The sequence below is a fragment of the Myotis lucifugus genome, unplaced genomic scaffold (assembly GCF_000147115.1).
Source record: "Myotis lucifugus unplaced genomic scaffold, Myoluc2.0 scaffold_483, whole genome shotgun sequence".
In the NCBI taxonomy this organism is placed as follows: domain Eukaryota; kingdom Metazoa; phylum Chordata; class Mammalia; order Chiroptera; family Vespertilionidae; genus Myotis; species Myotis lucifugus.
In genome coordinates this window covers 195,371-217,691 of record NW_005871531.1, presented here as the reverse complement: position 1 = coordinate 217,691, position 22,321 = coordinate 195,371, and the positions used below count along the sequence as shown (strand labels likewise).

General features: G+C 46.7%; 2 protein-coding genes across 2 annotated transcripts in view; one reads left to right on the top strand and one right to left on the bottom strand.

The window, feature by feature from the left end:
* PRKN (parkin RBR E3 ubiquitin protein ligase) overlaps positions 1 to 8,449 on the bottom strand; it is a 429,225-nt gene extending 420,776 nt beyond the window's left edge. Inside the window, exon 1 of the mRNA XM_023744713.1 lies at positions 8,340 to 8,449. Coding sequence (XP_023600481.1) covers positions 8,340 to 8,346 — 7 coding nt within the window. The 5' untranslated portion in view covers positions 8,347 to 8,449. The remainder of the gene's footprint in view (positions 1 to 8,339) is intronic.
* A 385-nt stretch (positions 8,450 to 8,834) lies between these two features.
* The window catches only part of PACRG (parkin coregulated), a 171,827-nt gene continuing 158,340 nt past the window's right edge, over positions 8,835 to 22,321 (top strand). Inside the window, exon 1 of the mRNA XM_006103398.2 lies at positions 8,835 to 9,060. Within this exon, the coding sequence (XP_006103460.1) occupies positions 8,902 to 9,060 (159 nt within the window). The 5' untranslated portion in view covers positions 8,835 to 8,901. The remainder of the gene's footprint in view (positions 9,061 to 22,321) is intronic.

The window sequence follows — 22,321 nt, the reverse complement described above, 5'->3', positions numbered from 1 at the left end:
TGCTTATATGCATGCATACAAGTTCTTCAGTTGATCTCTTACCCACCCCTCCAACACTCCCCAGCCTCCCCACTGTAGTTTGACAGTCTGTTCCATGCTTCTCTGCCTCTGTATCTATCTTTTTGTTCATCAGGTTATACTGTTCTTTATTATCCATAAATGAATGAGATCATGTGGTGTTTTTCTTTCACTTCTGGCTTATTTCACTTAGCATAATGCTCTCCAGTTCCATCCATGCACTTTTTACCAGCAGTGGAGCCGGGGAAACGGGTGGCAATGGTGGCAAGCAGAGAGGAGCTCACCTCATCATTACCCAGACACCAGCTGCCCCTGGGAGCTGAAGAGGGAAATGGGAAATCCCAGCTCCTGAGAAAATCGAGAAATGTGGGAAGAAAAGGTGAAGAGGAAGGGGGGGTACAGGTGGATGCTACACCGAGGTTCATCGCAGAAACACGAACAGTTCACCCTTTGGGCCTCTGTGTCCAGGACACTGACAGCACGGCGTGAGTTTAGGACGTCTAACTCCGGTCATCCAGGGTCTGGAAGATGGATCTGCCCTGAAGAACAAGCTTACAAAACCACCAGGCAGTTCCACGGGCTTCACCTCGGGTCATCGCATTTACGCACGGAGACGCCAAAACATTTAATAAAAGGAGGGACTGGTACGCTCATCAATCGTGAGGACAAATAATGAAATATCTCAACTGGAACACCAACATTACTCGGCTCCCTAATCAGTCATTTTTGGCCTAATTTGATGTGGGTGGGGTGGGGGTTTGAGAGATGGGTAAGGTTCTGTATATGGTACATAGTGATTTTTCTCTCTTCCAACATTAAGGACTCTAACATTGTCCTTGATGAGGAACCCTGTTCAAGACTTACAATTATATTGGATAAATCATAAAAAAAACCCCAAACACCCAAAACAAAACAAAAAACCCAACATTTGTCCAAGGACATTCTCAACACGTGGCCGGCACATACGTCATGCAGACACCGAAGGGAACGGCACTGGGCTGGGCCACTCAGCAGCTCCAACCACAGCGACGCTGACCTCACATTTAGGGCAGAGACTATAAATAGAACCCTGAGCACCATGTGCCACATATCAGAGGAGATCCAGATTGTTTATGGGACAGAAATAACTCCAAAGCTTAGTGCCCTGAGTGAAAGCATACCTGTCGGTAACAGGTAACACATTCTACAGAAATAAGAACAATTTTTTTAAAAATGCCCTTGATTAGAGACGAGTTAGTGACATATCAGACCCACGTCATCACCTGAGAAGAGCTGTCTCCTACCCCACAACCCGGCCACTCGCAGTGGCCGCTCATCCCCCACTTGAGGGAAAGCAGAGGCGATGAGTGGTTGCCAGGACTTCTCGGCACTGTTGGCACATGTGGGATACCCTGCAGCTTCCCATATGGCCACAGACATCTCCCCTAAACACCACCCATTCATAATGTCCTCCTGTTCACAGCAGCTCGATGGCTGACTCCTTGCTACCAAGTAAAAACCCACCCTCCTGACACTGCTTCCATACCAGGCCCTAGCCTGGCACCAGCCTCCTCCTCTAGCCTCCTTCTGGTCACATGCCCTCCCCATTCCCTGGGCTCCTGTATCCCCTCCTCCTCCTCCCGCCCCACCCCCACCACACCCCCAGTTCAGAATGCTGCCTCCATCCAGCTCCCTCCTCCCTGTCCTTAGGGACAACTCAAAGCCCCCCCCCCCTGCCGCCCCCCCCCCCCCCCCCCGGGGAAACAGCGGGCCTGGGCTCAGCTGCCCTCTCCAGGGCTTCCCTGTGCAAACTTTCATCGTGGTACCTACGATTTAGGATGCCAACCCTTTCTTTTTCTCTACACTTTCTACACCAGGAGTGAGGACCTAACAAACAGTAGTTGCTCATTTCTTTTTCTTTTTAGATCTATTTTTATTGATTTCAGAGAGAGAAGAGAGGGAGAAAGATAGAAACATCAATGATGAGAGAGAATTATTGATCAGCTGCCTCCTGCACGCCCCACACTGGGAATCAAGCCCACAACCTGGGCCTGTGCCCTGACCGGGAATCGAACCGTGACCTCCTGGTTCATAGGTTGACGTTCAATCACTGAGCCACAAGGGCCGGGCAGTAGTTGCTAATTTCTTAGTTGATTCTCAAGGAGCTCATTGCTTCAGACTGAGGAGTGGGTGAAAGGTGGGGACAGGTGGAGAGCCCTTAAAGAAAACGCCCTAGAAAGTTGGTCCTTTGAAAGGGGTCTTGAGCGACGCACAGCAGTTTCTAGATGCGCTGTACACAGGAGAGGCCTTCATGGCTGCGAGAATCACACGAGCCAAAGCAGAGAGCGTGGGCAGGTGTGCTGTGAGGGGAGGTGTGGAGGTGTGGGCGTGTGTTCACACCGACATTTCTTTCTAATTACTCTGCTTCCGTGGGAGACAGCAGACGCCGTCCCCCAAACACGCGTTGCCCTGTCCGCTACAGCACCAGCTCTCTGAGGTAGGACTTCTGGTGAGAACTTTGGAAAGTTACCAAATATTTCTCCATATCTTATATTTCTCCGTGTCCTTCCCCACACGCAATCCATACACATACACCATCACCCCTGGCCCCCCCGCAGAGCGCCACCTGGTCCAATGTCTTGGAAAGAAATGACACCGAAATCCTTATTGAGCTGAAATACCTGTGCGTCCAAGGAGGAACACTTTCTGTTTAGTGACACAGGTGTTTGAATAAGCTGGCGGAAGCCCTGGGTAAGGGGGACCCGCGGAACCGGGGGAAACAGACGCATTAAGGCAAGTCCTTTCAACCAGGATCCTCTCCTGTCGGTGAGGGACAGAAGCCAGGGAGGCGAGCTGCGACATCAGTCAGCCAACTGTCACACACCTCTCTTCCTCTAACATCGCAAAACTTGAGAGAAACCATTCAGACTACTACAAAGGAACATTTAAAATGAGCTCATTAAATGCAAATTAAAACAGAAACACCGAATGAGCACTGGGCCTCAATTAAAGGCTGAAGAAACAGCAGGTAAGAAACAATTTTCACTGATCAAAGAACTCGCAGCGAACGGAAGGAAGCATTCTGCACGGAAACTGCTCTCATGAATATGAGGCGTTTTGAAGTGAGGCGAATTGTTCCTTTTTGCATTTTTCAAAGACGCTTTGGAGGCAGGAATGGATGTGCGTTCCTCAGTACAAAATGCGTTCATTGTCTCCTTTCCAAGCGATGAAGCCAGGAGGCTTCAAAAAAACGCAGACTTCAAAGCAAGCCCGCGGAAACGGCTCCAAGATTGAAAAGGGCGCGGGGTCATTATTTTGGAGCCTTTGGACTCGAAGGACGGTATATAATTATGCAAAATCTTCTCTGCAAAAATGTAGTAGAACTTCTTGTGTGACACAAGTCTACCCGTCACAAGTGGAGGCTTGAGAGCCCACGATGGGCGCCTGGCTGTAGGTCACCTTTCATCCGAGATTACGGAAATGGCAGGACAGGTAGCAGAACACAGTATCTTCAACCAGAAATGTCAATTCTGAGAGCTGAGAGTTCACCACCTGCAAGCTTGAAAGCAAATATCTAGATTCGTGGGCAAACAGTGAAGGGAGACTGCCCATTCATGATGGCAGGCATTGTGTGTGTGTGTGTGTGTGTGTGTGTGTGTGAGTGTGTTTCTCACTCATGTATCCCTGGCACCTGGAGCAGGACGGGCACACAGTAGGTGCTCAATGGTTGGATCTGCTTTCATGAAAGTAATGTGTTATGAGAAGTGAGAGGTTTTCCTTCATAAATTCATTACACAAATTAAAATACCCTGTTCTTTCAGCTATCACAAGGTAAAAATAAAAATTTAGAGGACACGGGGGGAATGGGCAGTCCTACAAACACTGCAGGAGGTCAGGGCCTCCGAGGACAGCTGTGCAGCTGGGCCTGCTCAAAGGCACGGACCTGGGGTTGGGGAGCGGGTATAAAGGAGAGAGGAGACCCAGTCGGTGCTCCGGGGGATGTCTTTCTGTAATCTTTCAGCCCAGAGGGGCAGGGCAGGTCTCTGCTACCTTGTGGTGGTCGACAGGAGTGTAGAAGAGTGGTTTACTTTAGGACAACCGAAAATACTTGGCAAAATTCAAAATCTTACAAAGGCTTCATCTAGAAAACTTAGCCAGACACTGTAATAAGGTTCTTACTTTACATATATGCTAACATATGCAAATAAAATGATATAGACACAAACATTCCTGATGATAACAATTGTCTGTAAACTTACTGAAGGCTCATTTATTGGAGAGTATTTGCATAATTTATGTACATCCATAAAATGAAAGACTAGGCAGGAATTATCAGGGGGTAGATCTGTACATGCAGACAAGTAGTCTTCTAGGAGAGGTTAAGTGAAACAAGGTACAGAGGAGACTATGTTCCAGTTATTGTGTTATTTTAAATCAAAATCTTTTTAAAGAAGAAGACGCTGACTTTGAAGTTCAATACTGGCAACATTGTTGTACACATATGCATGCACCTTATTTTATTAATTTATTTTTTAAATAACGGTTTTGTTTTATTTTTTATGGATGAAAGAGAGAGAAACATCGATAGGATGCCTCCCGTAAGAGCCCTGACTGGGAATCAGACCCACCCCCTCTTGGTGTATGAGAGGATGCTCCAACCATTTGAGCCAAACTGGCCGGGGTTACCCATTCACTTTCACTTCTGACACTGGACCACAAACATCACTATAAAATTGTTAAACACATTTTTTAAAAAGACCAAAAAAAAATAAAATTTTAAAATTAAAATACAAAGAATTGCTATTTTTTTTTAAAAAGGGTGAGATATATTTTTAATAGAGGCCAACCAACAGAATGGGAGAAGGTATTTTCACACAACACCCACCTCCAATAAGGAGTTAATATCAAAATATATAAAGAACTCATATAACTTAACAACAACAAAAATTTAAAATCCAGTTTAAAAAATGGGCAGTGGAACTAAACAGCCACTTCTCCCAAGAAGACGCACAAAGGCCAACAGAGACATGCGAAGATGCTCACCATCACTAGCTGTGAGGGAAATGCAAATCAAAACCACAATGAGACCCCCTCACACCTGCTGGACCGGCTGTTACCAACAATTCAGGAACAAGTGTTGGAGAGGTTGTGGAGAAAAGGGGATTCTCATTCACTGTTGATGGGAATGTAAACTGGTACAGTCACCATGGGAAACAGTATAGAGGTTCCTAAAAAATTAAGAGTAGAGTTACCATATCACCCAGAATCCCTGAGTACCTCCCAGAAATTTCTGAAAGCGTTTATTTGCAAAGATATATGCACTCCTATGTTCACAGCAGCATTATTCAAGGTGACCAAGACATGAACACAACCAAAGTGTCCCTCAATAGATGATTGGATAAAGAAGATATGATCCATATATACAATGAAATACTACTTAGCCACCAGAAAAGATGAAATACTGCCACTTACGACAACATGGATGGAGCATCAGAATATCACGCTAAGGGAAATACATTAGAGAGAAAAAGTCAAGGACCATATGATGTCACTCATATTGGGATATAAAACTGAAAACAGCAAATGAACAAACAAGGAAAATAAGCAAACCTCACTGACACAGACAATAGTATGGGGGTTACCAGGTGGAAAGGAGGGTAGGGGGAAGGAGAGGTTAAAGGGGGTCAAATAAAAAATATAGAGGTGCCAGAATGACATTTTTCTAAGTTGAATTTTCTTAAGGGTTTTCCATGCTGCTTATATTATCCTGCAGACCTTCTCCATACTTCTCAGTCATCATTTTTCAGACTTAAGTTAGATTGTGTTTCTGTAGCTGTCTAGGTCAGGGCAGTTGACATATCAATCATTATCCAAGGGAGAAATGTACGTGCTTTGAAAAGGTCTCAGTGCCAAGACAGCTGTATTGGTAGAGAGGTAATGCCTTACTCCTGTTCTACCAAGCAACCCGCTTCCTGGTTTTCCTCCAAAGGGAGCTAAGATATAAAGAATGTGGAAGAGTGCTATTTGCATTGCAGGAGGTGTAGCATTACAGAGAGCACAGACATGAAATGGGCAAGTTCTGAGGAGCACAGGTGTTTACACAGAAAAGACAACCCCCCAGGTATGAAGTTATGTGCATTCTGATCCAGCGCATACTGGGTGTGAACCATAATGCCTATCCCACTCCAAAGCTGTAACAGCAATTGGAGACCCCTCGAGCCCAGCCTTCCCCCCCACGGCGCCCGTTCCCACGCACCTGCACCACTGTCCCACACAGCCGGCCCCAGGAGCAATTGGGGTTTTTGTTAAAATGTGCCTACCGGTAGTCATAAGCAAGGCAACTAGTTACATAAATCATTTATCGCACATTGTCCTCCTGGTTGTTTGTTAGACGTAAGGTGCTTTTCTTAGGATGGGACATACATTTAGTTACTTAAGTTGTAATTTACACTATTAAAAGCAATAGCTGGAATAGGACAAAAACATTTTTTGTTGCTAATCCTCATCCTCGAGGATATTTTTCTCATTGATTTTTAAAGTCAGTGGAAGGTGGGGGGAGACAGAGAGAAAAATCAACGTGAGAGAGACACACCAACTGGTTGCCTCCTGCCAGCGTCCCTACAGGGATGGAGCCTGCAGCCTAGGTACATGCTTCCGACCGCAATCGAACTTGCAACCCTTCCAACCACAGGCCGACGCACCAACCATTGAGCAAAACTGGCCAGGGTATGAAAAAGAACTTTTAAAAATCCACTTTAAATCCTTCATGTCATTACCACTTACTAATAACTGTCTAATCATCAAATCCCAAGGCCATACTCTTTCTTCTTGTGTCTCTAAATAATAATAATAATAGTAATAAAACTAAACAAAACTGCCTAAACAAATTTCACCCCAATAGTTATTTATGTAATCATTTATTAGTCAGTGGTTCTCAACCTTCTGGCCCTTTAAATACAGTTCCTCATGTTGTGACCCAACCATAAAATTATTTTCGTTCCTACTTCATAACTGTAATGTTGCTACTGTTATGAATCGTCATGTAAATATCTGATATGCAGGATGGTCTTAGGCGACCGCTGTGAAAGGGTTGTTCAACCGCCAAAGGGGTCGCGACCCACAGGTTGAGAACTGCTGTTTAGATACTCAATTTGAAATTAAGTGATGATTTTTAGATCTTTGTTATGGGGTGGGGCCACAACATTAGTAACAAAGAAACAGAATTTCCGGAGGATGAGGCCCATAAATCAGGATTTTAAAAAGATTCCCAGGTGATTCTAATGTGCAGCCAAGGTTGAGAACCACTGATCTATAGCTTTGTCATAAATTTGTTTCTTTTTAAATTAACCATGCACTGGATTACGTTGAATATAAATCATACTACATCTGACTTCAGATGCATTAGTTGCAATCAAGTGTTTCTCAAATGGCGCTTATTGGAGATAATCCCCAAATAAGCTCACAAACTGGTACATATTCTAGGCTCTGTCACCATCAACCCCCTAAGGATTCCTGGGGGGCACTGGGAAGCGTGTGTTCACTCCACGCTGTGCATTCGCACTGATGCTCAGAGGCACCCCTGGAACCACGTTTGCCTAACATTCCCTGAGCTGGGAAGACTGCGTGCTCACATCGGAACCAAGCGGCCCCTTCCAGCGCCTCCTCGCCGTGCGGCACCCAGGCCGTCGTGTTTAGGGACTTTTCATAATGAATTCGTCGGGTTCATTCATGATGCAAAGTTTTCATCCTTGCCATTACCGATTCTTAGTTATTCTTTCGCGCCAGACCGCCAATAGAGATTCAGCAGGAAACACTCCTTCCAGCCACAGGAACGCCTGAGGGTCCCAACCTCGCCGCCAGGCTCCCTCAGTTCCTTAATGCTGGGCCAGGGCTTCCCTCCCAGCCCCGACAGCGGACCGGACCGGACCGGACGGGACCGCAGGGTCTGCGCGCTGAGCGGGGAGGCGGCGGCCACGGCGCCCCAAGGGCCTGCGCGCCCACCTGGGCCTGGCAGGCAGCGCGCCCGTCCCGGGACCGCGGGGCCAGCGTCCCCTCGGGGGAGGGCAGGGGCAGGTGCACCGGCGCGCGCCAGGTTCCCTCGCCAAGTGGTCGCGGGGGACCGCCTGTCAAACCAGGGGTGCGCGGGGGGCTGACAGCCGCACCCACAGTCTCCCGCAGCCCCGCGGGCACCCGGGGGCGCGGACACCGCCAAGCTGCCTCTGACAGTTGGCACCTGACGGCGGGAGGGGCACCCTGGGGTCCCCGTCGTCCGAGGACCGGCGCGGCGCCACAGCGGGGCGCAGGGCGGCGCAGAGAGGCTGTACCTGACAGGCACCACGTACCGATCATGGTCACTGGGCAGGTGCAAACTGCTGGACAACAGGGGGCCTCTGCGCGCTCGGGCGCCCGCCCGCGCCTCACTCGGGCAGAGCGCTCCGGGGTTAAGTCCGCCGGACTCTCCGCCCCTGCGCCCGGCCGTCGGAGTACGCACGCGCAGACCGTGAGCAGCCCACAGCCTTCTGGGAGTCGTAGTTTTAGCGTCCAGTTTCTGCTCACGCTGCCCGCCGCCTGCTGTCTGCCGCACTTCCGGGTTAAGTCCCAGGAAACGAACGTCACTGGGGGTGGAGCCATTTCCGCAGTGTTGACACGTTGCTTAGCAACAGGAGGCTAACCTTTGGAAGCCCGTTGCAGCACCGGCCAAGGTCCTGCCCTCTTCCCGCCCCTCCCCTCCCCTCAACTCCCTTCACCTGGGAGCTGCCAAACATCTCCATCAGCTGGGCACTAGGAAGGGTTGAATTTCTACCATTAGCGCGCCTTTTTACATTTTTCCCCCGACTTCACGTCCGTAAAACCCACTGATTTTTTTACTACACGTTTTATGAGAACAAGACATTTTCTAGGAAGATGGTGGCAGAAAAAGAGACCCTGAGCGTAAACAAATGCCCAGAGAAGATGCCGAAGAGGAGGACCAAGCTGCAGGCGCAGCAGCCGCTCCTGGCGCACCAGCCTCACTCCCTGGTTTCTGAGGGCTTCACAGTCAAAGCCATGATGAAAAACTCAGTCGTAAGTGACCCTCCTGAATTGAATGCACTCCCTCCGATCCGATTCCGCAGACACCAGGTTACAGAGGCCGGCCAGCCCTCCCCTGGACTCTGAGCCCCTGTCCTGGGTGGTCTTTGCCAAAAATGGCAATTACTCGGCCAGTAGCAGACAGTACCCAACAATGTGGAGGTCCAGGCTAGGTCATTAGAAAGGGTCTTGAGCAAGTGATATATTATTTATATTTGCATTTATAAGCACATCCCTAATAACTTACGGTCTTTAGGCCACCCAAATTATTCGTAAGCTATTTATCAAGGAACAAGACCCCCTTTAATTTACTATTCTCTTAAGTAGCCCCACTAGGCAAAAGGCCTTATTGCAAGCAGGTGAGTTCTTAGAAATTTTTTTTATTAGCTTTTTTCCCCCTCTCTATTTATCATTATCATTATTATTATTATTATTATTATTTTAGTTCTTAGAAATCTTAAATTCTCTTTCAAATTTGACAAGTGCTTATGAGCTGGAATCATAAACTCATTAAATAACCTACAATAAGAAGTCTCATCAATTCAACCTAGGAAATGTCAGAATCATCCTAGCATTTTATTCTAACCACACTCTTTCTTACAAAATGCTTATCGGCCTGTTAGAATATTGAAAGGCAACTTAATATGTGTATTTCAAGACACCTTTTAAATGACAAATTTAAAAATTCAAGCTTCAGTTCAAGCATCTCTGGCTATTAATACAACTCATATCTCATTTTTATTATTTGAAGTAATTAAAATAGTTTTAATACTGTTGGGGGGGGAATAAGTGGTTTAGCTACATGTGTGATAGGTTTTTTTTTTTTTTACAAAAAGATGTGAACGGCTTTAAATTAGGTTTGCTAAGCCAGGGTTACCACTGAGCGAGCACCTGTCTGGGAGTGAGATATTGAATAATAAATGCAGCTTTCAAATGGTATAATTTACACTCTGGGAGGATCTGACTTATTGCATAGCAACTCATTAAGTTAAGTGAGTGGTATTGCTTTCCAGTGTCACATTATGTGTTTTACATAAATGTTGCAAAACTAATACCTATTCTGAAACCACTTTCTTAATGAAAACATGAATGACAGAATACCTCTAGCCCCCCCCCCCCCCCCACCGCCCCAGGCCGGATTTCCACATTGCTACACAAATGACATTCATTGGAATGTGGGTCAGTTGATTTACAATAGTTAAAAATCATTGAAAATAGACAAAAACTCCCGCTAGTTGTAGCTTCAGTCCTTTTGTGTATTTCATGTGAATAGGTGGTCATGGGAGCCAAGATGACTACTGATGAGCAAATACCCAAAACCATCACTGTTCAAGCTCGTGATTATAATCTTAGTGATTTTTTCAATGTTATATTTTCTCACAGACCTAAAAAATATTGGTCAGATTCTTTCTCTGTTGTTATAAACTCACGTTCATAATCATGTTTACTTTTTAAAAGGCTTTAAAGTCATAGTTCTGGAAAATCAAGTATTTCAGTATTGCCAAATGTAGTAAGTGTACTTAACAGACTCAAAAAGAAGAAGAAAAAAACCTGATTATGAAGCAGCCTTCTTTATAAGCAACTATTTGACAGAAATTATCCTGTTTTCATATTTTTAAAAGAAAATCTCTTTGTTTAATATGTGTTTTTCTACTGGGATCTTCAAAACATGTTGGGTAGTTGTTTCACTTGATTTAGTGGAAATCATCACTATTGGATGCAAATGTTATTTAGCCATTCACTTATTCCTTTAATCAACACTTTCCTTTTAAGTTAAGCTAATAAGTTGTTACACACAGTTCTGGGAATTTAGGATCAGCAAGAAAAGCCCCTGGACTTACTGCTCCAAGGAAAACCACCGACAACAGCAATAATAAGGTCTTGATCAAAGAAAGATAGACAATCCTGTTTATACAGAACAACTTCAGTGGTATAGGAAATAGTATTTTTTCATATTCAGTATTTACATGTCCATGTTTCTGTTTTCAGCAGTATAGACCTTTTGTCATTATAAAGTCAAAATGCCCCTCTCTTTGTGAGGTTTATCTTTATTCAGAAAATAATAGGCCTGTGTCCAGCTTAATTACAATTCCTTGTTCTAAAAGCCCACTCCCACACCATTTTCCTAGTGTGAAGCCTTGCCTTCAGTTCCTTACTTCCAGCACTTGGCTAATTGAATGTCACCATTCCAGTGCTCCTCCACAGAACACACACAGGCCTCTGCCCAGGGTGCTCTGGGCGCCTCCGGTGGATTCCTGGGCGGTGCTGCAGTGATGGGAGCACAGGAACCTGACCATCAGCACGTTTGATCAGCTGGGCTGTGCCAGCTGACATCCTTATTTAAAGTCCAAATTTAAATACGAAGACACAAACATGTTTACAAAATAATAATACGTGTAGCTGTAAATGTTTTAAACCCCAGTGTCAAGTGTTGCTCTTCCATAGCAAGTAGTTCCCAGACTTCCTTGAAATGGTCGCTGTGTTCTGCATCACAGCCAGCAATGGCAGCCGTCCCACAGCAGAAAACACTCAAACTCACACTGTGCTGATGTTTGCCTGAGAAGAGTGATGTGACATTCAGGGTGCGAAGGCTTTATGGCCCGTTTTCCCCGGAAAGGCCTTGTTTGTGGCGTGACAGCCGGGATCGGGAGCCAGCAGCGAGCTTAGCGTGTCCGGGCTTCCGCCCAGCAGACAGTGAATGAATGCTGTGCCTGCTCACCTACCTGTGACAAAGCCAGCTACGTTACGGGCCCAAGGTCATGATATAGAACGTCACTGCCACTGAAGCTGTATATTACTATTTTCCAATATACTATAAATGTTTTATGCTCAAAGCTCAGTGGAATGGGAAAATATTTATTATGAGTTTACTTACATAGTGACTTTTCTACTGACAGTCATATTCATTCAACACATAGTCATGACTGTCAGTGTTTATAAGGGATGTGTTAAGGTACTGATTGGCTGTTGTTAACAGAGACCAAATGCTGACAGCGTCACTGGGATGGAAGTTGCTTCTCTCACATACACAAGCCCAAGCCCGTACACAGCCCAGGGAGGCTGGGCCCTCCTTCCCCATGAGGTGGGTCCAGGGACATGGGGCTCTTGTGTATTCTTGCTTCGTATCCTGTAGGATGACGCCCTGGGTCAGGGTGGGCTCACCGCCGCCAGGGCCAAATCTCTGCCCTGGGGGAGGGGGCGAGAGGAAGCGGAGAACTTCCTTGTAGGAGCATGACCCACCACTGTACTGCATCTCACTCACGTTCCACGGGACAGAATTGATTCACAGGCCTGTCTTTTTTGTTTTTGAAAAAGCCAATGAAAGATAGATCCTTGCAGCCACTCTTCCCCCCACCCCCACCTGCCCCCCTCCCCCGTCATGAAAAAGGCCTAAGAAAGGTCTCTAGTCCCAAAAGGGCATAATCTCCAACAGCGATGTCCTGCAGGAGAAAAAGGGGGAGGAGCCGCCTGCAAGAAGGGAGGCAGGAAAGGAGAGCCAGCGCTTCCCTGGACAGGGAAGGGATGTGGCAGAAGGTGCACTGGCCACTTCCGCTCACTTCCATTGCCAAACCTTCACCTCATGGCCTCAACCAGCTGCAGGAGAGGCTGGACGCAGTGTCTGTCTGCTGGCTCTGTGTGCAGCTAAACCTCAGGTGCTTGATGGCTGGAGTGAAGGGAACAAGGAAAATGGGGGGATGAAGATAGGCGTCCTCCACCCGTACTGAATGTTTCTAGTGAAGAAAAGCAGATAGACCATGAAAACAATCACCGTACAAATAAACACACGTCTACAGATGCTCAGGACAGCGGAAGTGCTCCTGGCAAAGGGGCCAAGGGCCCTAGCCTGATGGAGCCCTCGTCACCTTTCCTGGAGGTTTTCACAGTATCATCCAAACCGGTTGCTAGAGTCCACCCACCCAGCAGCGGGCTGGGTCCTCGCTCACACCCTCCTTCCAGCTCAGTGGGCTCTTCCCGCTGCTGGAAGCTTTGGCGGCCCCTCTGTTCTTACTGCCGCCACAGTCCTGGTGGCTCCACAGGACCCGCTGCGACCTAACCCTGCTCTGTGGCTCCAGCTTCATCTCCACTCCTCTCATTCGCTTCTGCCAAGTTGGACTGTAACTCTTCATAGTTGTGGTTTTGCTCATGGTGCTGCGTTTGCTCGGTGCCCTTCTCCCTACATATCTGCACACGGCAATCGCTCGGTCATTGGGTAACAAATATGTTCTGGTCCCGGGGCCAAGCACTGTTTCGGGTGCTGGCGTCTGGCCGTCTGGCAGGGGCGGGACGCAAGCCATCATGGAGCTTGTGTTTTTGGGCCGGCTGCTTCAGTCCACACCCTCACCCCCTTTGCCAAACAAGACGAACACTTGCCCCTCGCTCATTGCATTCTTGTGTGTATTGGAGTGATTTCTGCATATGTTTGATGCCCTCGTGGGCATTGCCTGTGAGGGCAGAATCTGTGTCTAACTCATTTCTGTCCTCCCAGCCAGCACCCAACAGTGCACTCATATGTCTGATGAATGAAGGAAGACAATTCTACCCTTTCTTCCTATGTCATTGTCTCCCTCTTTTCTGTTGCTCTAATTGTTCTCTATCTCTAGTTTGGATTTTTCATAACCACCCTCCTCCACTTCAGGAGCCCAGAAGATCCCTTTAAACGCAGCCCGGTCATGGCATGGCTCATCTCAAACCCTCGGTGGCTCCTCATCTCACTCAGAGTAAAAGCTAAAGTTCTTACCCTCCTGTGAGGCCCTAATGTAGCTGCCATATCGCCTTTATCCATAAACCTCAGTACTTTCTCCCTCGATCATTCTGTTCCACCCACAACAGGCTCCTTGCAGGTCCCTGAACCCACCAGTGTGCATGGCTGCCTCAGGACCTTTGCCCCTCCTCTTCCCTCTGCCTGAGATGCATTTCCCCTACATATTACCATCGTTTGATCCTTTCATTTTTGTCCAAAAACTAACTTCTTAGTGAAGACTTCCCTGACCATTTAAACTTTCAACTCCTTAATCACCCCCTGCATCCAGCACGCCTATCTGTTCTTTGTCTTGCATTTTCTCATAAATACTTCTCACCCTTTAGTATAACTTGGTACACCTCATGTCTTCTCCCACTGCAGGGTGAGCTCCTCGAGGGCAGGGAATTGTCACTGTTTAGTCACTGCTGGATCTCCAGCTCTAGAAAAGTTCCCAGCACATAGTAGGTACTTTTTTTTTGGGGGGGGAGGGGTCAAATGAATTAATAAAGACAATGTTTTATCCTATAATGAGACAATCATCTTTGAATTCAGCTTCAAGAAAATGCTAATGGTGTTATGCAAATATGAAATATAGGAATTAGATTAATTTAAAAATGTTTTATGCCATATTTTAATTAGCTTATTATGAAGGTTCTATGTGCTCATTGTAAAACGTTAAAATGGTTTGGCTTAGCGAAGCTTTCTCTGAGCTAACATTATGGAAAAGGTTTAGCCTTTCCCCCCTAGTCCTCTTATAATTTCCATTTGTTATTTTAAAGCTTTGCTTCATCTTGACTCATTTTGGTTTAGGAAGGGAGGTAAAAATTTTGATTTTTTTTCTCCAGTTGGCCAGAGGGTTATTACATGACTCTATAAGTAATTATACTAAGTTATATCAAATATCTTTCTGTTTGCTTTGACTACTCTATCATTGCTCTATGTGTATTCATTAGAGCAGCTTTATATGTGCTTTATCTTCATATATCAGAAGACCAGTCATCTATCCATGTGGCTTTCCAACCAATCCTATGAGGCAGGCAGACTGTTTTCCCCCCATTTAGCATGTAAATCTAAGACAATTTAATTTTTGTTGTTGTGATTTGGGGACACATTAAATGGCAGAGCAAGAAATGGAACCTCTATGTCTAGATTTTTCTGACTCAGACAAGTCTTCTCTTGGTACTTTTTTATAGACTTTGGTGGATGTGTAATATGCAAACAGAAAGCACGCAGTGCATGTGCATCAGCTGATAAACATAAACCCAAACACACCGGTTTAGCCAGGACCCAGGTCAGCAAGCATCCCCAAGCCCCCGAGCCCCTCAGGCCTGTCCAGCCACTGCCAGGACCTCCTCAGGCCCTGACCTCTCTCAACAGATGTGTGCTTATGTGCACGGCATCACTAAATACGTCGTTTCCGTGTCTGGCTCCGGGTCACCCTGTATTTATGAGACTCTCACAAATGTATCTGCATGTGACTGTGGATCTTCTACTCATCACTGTATAGTATTTTCATCTGTGAAGACGCCAATTATCTGCCCCTCTGCTGACGCGCCTTTGTGTGAATTCAAGGTTAGGCCTGCTACAAAGCACTGCTACTAAGGAAATCCTAGTATATTTTTAGAGAACATGTGTGTGAATGTCCAAGGATATATCCCTGGGAATTGCTGGGTCCCCGGGTATGCATTTGTTAGCTTTTAGTAACTACATCAGAAGTGTTTCCAAACTGAATTTTTAAACTCAATCTCTGCCAGCTCTGAGGGCCGTTTGCTTTGTAGTCTCACCAGTAATTGGCATTTTCATTATTTTGCATTTTAGAAATTCTAGTGGGTGCATAATGTTATCTCATTGTGGAGTTGTTACTTATTTTATTGTGACTAGTGAAGTTTAAAGCTTTTAAAATATATTTATTTGCCATTTGATTCGCCTCTTTTTTGAAAAGTCTTTTTAATGCTTTTGTCTGTTTCTTTCTTGGCTTGACTTGTCTTATTTGTAATACTTTTATTTTTCACATCCTATTCTAAATGACAGAAGGCATTTATATCGCAAGTATAGTTCCCCACTCTGTGTTTCCTTTCCATTCTCTTAATGGTGATATTTATCCCTCTCTCTTTAAAATATAAAAAGAAGAAAAATATCTTTTGTGAGAAAAATGATTTCTAACATTTTATTTATGTATTTACGTATACTGTGCCCCTCGACAAATTTTAATTGACTCCCAATAACGTATAAAGACACAAGGCTTTGAAAAGAAACTTTGGTGATCAGAAGGAAGACAGCAGACCAGTGAAGTAAAATGTAATTAGGCAGGAAGCCTGTGCGGAGCGAAGAGTCGGTTTTGCCTTCTTAGAGGCCAGTGTTTTTGCTGATGGACGTTCAGATTTCTTTCTAAGTTTCTCGGCATCAGTTGCTGAAAGGCGACCCTGACGCACGTCCCCTTCTCACCAAGGACGCAGCCCGTCAGTCCCATCGGGAGCTCGAGCCGTCCCTGCGCCCAATTCTCAGAGAACACTTCTCAGAGCAGGTGCTCCAGCAGCATGTTATTTTACTTTTAATCTCTAATGTTGCAAGTATTACATACCAGGATGTCCCCTGTTCTCCCCACCCCTTCCAGCCTGCCCCTGCCCCCTCTAGGGTCATGCGTATACACTGGGGCCTTGACTTACGAGTGTCCCGACTAACGAGTTTTTTGAGATACCAGCTGTCTCTTGGCCGGATTTTTGCATTGAGTTGATAGAGTAATTTGAGTTAAGGAGCTACTTAACGAGCTCGGTCTCAGAACGAATTAAACTCGTAAGTCAAGGCCCCACTGTATGCACACAAGTTCTTTGCTTCTGCAGTTTGCCATTAACATCAGTGTCTTTATGGTCGACGTGGATTCCTTCTAAGGCTGACTGGAAAGAAAATTGATTCCAGCTGGGCGCGTCCCTGCATTTGCATTTCTCCCCGTGTCCGCGCAGGCTCCTGCCCGCCCCAGGCCTGTGCTTGTTGGGGGAATGGCTGTCTCCACTGGCCCGTCTGCGGGAGGGGGGTGAGCGGGGGTGAGCGGGCCTGTGCGGAGGGGCGTCCTGCCCAGGGTGGTGCTGCCTGGCCCCCCGGAGCTGCCAGGGAGGCTCCAGCCCGCCACCTGCCACCTCTACCTGCGACCTGCGACCTCCGACCCTCGGACCCTCACCTGGACACAGCAGGTTGGCCATGCGCTCCTTTCCTTGTTTTTCTTCATCTTTCTTAAATGGACGTATTTTAACATAGCCCCTTGAAATACTGCCTCAGGAGTAGAATTGGTGGGTTAGAGATTGTAAGACTCTGATGAAGGTCTGACTGACTTGGCCACCTGCAGAGCCTGGCTGCTCTTCTCCCTCCCGTGGGGTCCCAATTGGCGGGGTGTCGCCTGCCACCCCCTCACCTGCCGCAGGGCGAGAGGATTGTTGTAGCTCAGCTCCTCCGAAACCCATTCCCCACACGTTAGAAATGGTGGGCAACACCCAAGGCTGTGGGGGCTCAGGTTGCAAATTGGAGTCACCTGGGGAGCTTAACACTGACTCCTGGGCCCCAGCCTCCAAGATTCTGACTTAATTGTCCTGGGCTGGTTTAATTGGTGATTAGTGGGGATTCAGGACAGGTGGGGACAGAGTATGTATTTTGGAAAGATCTCGAAAAACTATTTGGCAGATAACTACTTAATTTTTCCAGAGAGAGAGAGAGAGAGAGAGAGAGAGAGAGAGAGAGAGAGAGAGAGAGAGAGATGTTCTGCCCACGGATTTGTATTACTCTTTTGTATTATAATTACACATAATACTCAGAGATATTTGAGAGGAATTTTTAGCCAATGTAACACAATTTTAATTATTATAACTTGGTAATGTTTAGAAACCGATGAGGGTAATCTCTCCTGTTAGTTCCTATCCAGAACATTGATTTTACATTTTAACTTTTTATCTGTTTAATCTTCCAGGTGACCTTTTAGTAGTAATAATATGCAAAACTGAAATATTCCTTTGAAATTGCAATGCGTATGTACATCATTTAGGAAAAAATTCTCCTGTTTGTAGTGTCTTCACTTGTAGTCACACTTTATCACTTCGTGTTTATACTGTGCATCCATTTTAATAAGTGCTTTTATATTTATTTTATATCCAGCTTCCTCATTAACTCTCTTTTAAATCTAATAAAGCTCCCATTGAACCTCATGTTTTATTTTAATTGTTTTCCACATTTTGAAAAAATGCAAATAATCAAATAAGGACAGAAAATAATAAAATAGGCATGTATTTATCTAGATTTGACAAGTCTAGATAATAAATTTCTGATAATTATATATATTTTTAAATAAGCTTCCAGTTTTATAGCTATAAGTCCTTCTCCATACCTCAATCTCTCCACTCCCCGAAGTAACCAAGAGCCTAAAGTGTATATACGTCGCTCCCATGTCTAGTGCTGCGTACCTATGTGCCCACACATGTTGTAACAGCGAGTGTGCGTGGAATTAAAATTTAGCAGCCATTCTCCAGGCGGCCTTCGCGCCGGGCTGTCGGTCGCCCTGCGTGTTTCTGTGATGCCTCCTGGCTCAGACTTTGTTCATAAATGGGGCCTGATGTCGGGATCACGTGAGTGAAAGGCGCGGACCCAGCTGGACCCAGTGGCTGCAGAGCGATGCGGGGGCCGCCGGCACCTGCTCCTGGCGCTGGGCGTGCACCGCTCTCAGGAGCATGGGAGGGAGGGAGGCAGCTCACCGTCTCCACCGGACAGCACCGCCGTGCCCTCTCCCCACAGGCACCCGCTCTGCTTCCTCCAGGAGTCAGCTCGCAGGCTGGGAGTTGAGTGTTCTCAGTGCGGATACAGTTTTGAGGCTGATTATGAGGTGCTCTGGTGACGAAGTGGCGTTGCTTTTCGTGGGCTTCTTTAACTCATTTCCCCACACACTTGTTAAAGAAGCTTCCAGTTTTATAGATATAACTAGTGCGCATTGAAAGGAAATTAATGAGAAGGTGGCTGGTGGCGTGGGCTTGGGCGAGACGGCCGGACACATGCTGGGAGCGGTTTTTCGGGGAAGCGCACTCGGTTGCAGCCGGAGCTCTCCTAGGAAGTCCGTGCGCCCGCCACACCGGCCGTATTCCACGGGGCGAGTAGCAGGTGCCCTTCCCTCTCCCCGAGGGCCGGCAGATCACAGCTTGTGTGGGGCTCCTGCCCGCAAGGAATTTGCACGTGGGTTCCTGAGTGATGAGGAGTTGCTGGAACGGAATTTACCGGGTATGGGGCGCGGCTACGGTGTTTTGGCCAGGATCAAGCCTCGGACTGATGAAAGGACAGGGTCCTCTCATTGCCACGTGCAAGTCCCAGCTGGAGGGCAGGGCCCTCCCAGCACAATCATAGCCAACGGCTGTGGCTGTGAGCTTGAACCTATGGTCCAAACACGTGGCCCCACGTGCCTTGTGATAAGAGTTCAGGTGCGTGTAGTTGAGTGAGGATGAAACTCACGAGAATGCTGTAAACAACGTGATCACGCCCCTACTTTGCCTTGTGACATCTGCTATAAAATAAAGACACGGCTTGTGGGCGCTGTCATTGTCTCCTCATCAGGGAGCAGCATCCCACCGAGACCCAGCTTTCGTTCTCTTGTCTGTCTTTCCTTAATCCTCCCCCCCCCACCCCCACTCAGTTTACCTTTGGCCGCAACAACCGGGAATCCCTTCTGCTCGTCTGTCTGTCAGCCTCCACGCCGGCGTCACGTGTACCGGTTGTAGCTTTGTCAGCCGCGATACTTGGTAAGGCGAGGCACCCCGATTCGTTTTTATCCTCTGCCATTCTTGGTCGCTTACCATCTCTAGGGGGTTATGATAAATGCCAGGTGCCATTAAAATCTAAAAAGGGTGAGAATTGTAGAGCAGGCTCAGGGTGGTTTGGGGACAGTTACAATCTCTTCTCATCTCTCTTTGCTAAGATGCGAGTGTGAGTGTGTGTGTGTGAGTGAGTGTGTGTGTAGAATTGGATTTTGTCAGACACTTTCTGCATCTATTGCGATCTTGTTTGGCGCTTTCCGTCTGTTAATGTTAATTACGTGAATTGAGTGAGTAGGTGGTGTTCTAATGTGAAGTCACCCTCGCATCGCTGTACGCAGTGTCACCCTGACGTGTGTAGCTCACGAAACAAGCGCAGAGACGACTGGCATCTCTTTCGTGGGTCAGGGGCTCAGCCTCCCGGGAAGCCGCCCCCGCCCCTGGCCCGGGTGGTCCTGCTGAGGCGGCGTCTTGGTCAGCTTGGCTCCGTGATTGAGTCCCACGGACCGAGTGTCTGAGGATCAGGAACGCATCTCACGCAGCTCTGGCGGCCGGGAGTCTAGGGTCAAGGTGTGGCCCTGCGGGTCCTCGGGGAAGCCATGCGGGTCCTTCTGCGTGCGGGTGGGTGGCCGCTGACTGCAGGACCTAGAACGGGAGGCAAGAGGCTCATCGGGTTAGTGTTTGGGACCCAAGAGCTGAGATGGAAAGCAGGTGGGAGGCAGTGCGGCTGAGCTGGTCTGTGCAGAGAAGGAGGCTCCTGTGCAGGGAGCGGTTTGTTTTTAACGTTCTCATTCACTAAGAGTCCCAGCCTAAACAGAAACTTAGGGTATCGTTATCCACAAATCTGTTTGTTTACCGAAGTTACTGTCCCTTGGGAAAAGGCACGCGAATGGATATTATAAAGAATCATTGTGTTGCATAAATAAGAATTTATATTTTAGAATTACCCTCCTACACCAATTTAAAGTCATTATGTAGCATAAGCTAGAGAAAGTAAGACTGGGAAAATATGATTATATAATAAATGCCAAATAAAATAATGGGCACAAAGTAGATCCTGGCTACCTCCCTTTTTCGGATTATTCTTAGATGAGAGTCCACAGAGAAATCTGTTTCACAGATCGCCTCCCCCCAGCGAAAGGAGCCATGAATACGAAGTCCCGGGGACAAACAGGAACTCCTTCCCCGGACCTCTGTCCCGCACCTTGTGTGGACGTGAGCCCTGCCCGGGGTGGCTCTGCTGGCTGCAGCCTCCTCTGCTGGCTGCAGCCTCCTCCTGGCACAGAAGGGCTGTGGGTTTGATCCCTGGTCGGGGTGCAGGCAAGGGGCAACAGATGGATGTTTCTCACATCCATGTTTCTCTCTCTTTCCCCATTTCTCTCTCTAAAGTCAATTAAAAACAATTTTTAAACATTTTACATCAAAAAACTATAACTTTATTTTAAAATTAAGAAAAATGACACGCTGTCAAATGTTTTCACGTGACCATAAAATTTTTTACTCTAACAAGGTATTATATTTAAATGTATTTTAGAATTTTTATGAGGTAGTGATTACACAGAGCAGCAACAGTTGTGTAGAGTAAATATTGATAATTTTCAGCAATAATGAGGGATGCCGGGCTGTAGGCTGGGCTTCCCTGCGGAATTTCCTGAGTAAATGATACATCATGATTAGCCTTGTTTGCACTAGATTATACAATATTCACAGAGATTTACATACACAGAATTATCTCCTGTCATTATTAGGAGTAAATAATGAAAATGTTTTAGAAGTCCATGACATTTGGCTTTTGTAAGACAAAGTGTGTAAATCAGGGGTCCTCAAACTTTTTAAACAGGGGGCCAGTTCACTGTCCCTCAGACCGTTGGAGGGCCAGACTATAGTTTAAAAAAAAAACTATGAACAAATTCCTAGGCACACTGCACATATCTTATTTTGAAGTAAAAAAAAACAAAACGGGAACAAATACAATATTTGTATTTGCATGTGGCCCGCAGGCCATAGTGTGAGGACCCCTGGTGTAAATGGTCATGTCTTATCATTTCTGTCCCAGGCCCGCTGCACACCTGGCAGTGCTCTGGACTAAAAGATGCTCAGCTGTGCTTTTCAGCTGTTTAATTTCAACTTATTTTGTGAAAGTAACTCAACTGTGAGTGTCTATCTACCCTGTTCACATCTCCCTCGCCTTCATTATTTACAGAGAAAAACGTAGGTGATGGAGGAAAACTTTCTCGTAGATGAGAAGACCTTCTCTAGACCCCATTCGTCCTTGTTGCTATGGTTAGGAGCTAATTTGATTGATTTGAAACTTACCAACACTTGATACTTTGACAAAAATCACCAGAATGGTGTCTGAGATGAGCACCCTATTCTATACAAAGGAAATAAAAAACCTTGAAGGGAAAAAAAAGGAAAACCCTGGGGGGGATCTCAAAGACATGAATCGGCAACAAGGTGCTGGGTCTACGGGCCGTGACTGAAAAGTCGCCAGTGCCTCGCGGAGTGCAGAGACCAGGTGTGTCCAGAGCTGACACCGGCAAACCCAGAATCAGCCCAGATTGGTCCAGCCGGGGTGGGAGCTACGATGAGAGAGACCTGGGAGATACCTTCACAGGACTCAGCAGAGACAAACGTTCGAGTCTGAATCCAAAGCTATGGCCCCAAAGTGAGCCAAGATCCAACCAAAAAAGATCACTAACAGGAGCGAGGAGGCTCAGCACAGCCAGAAAGGTAC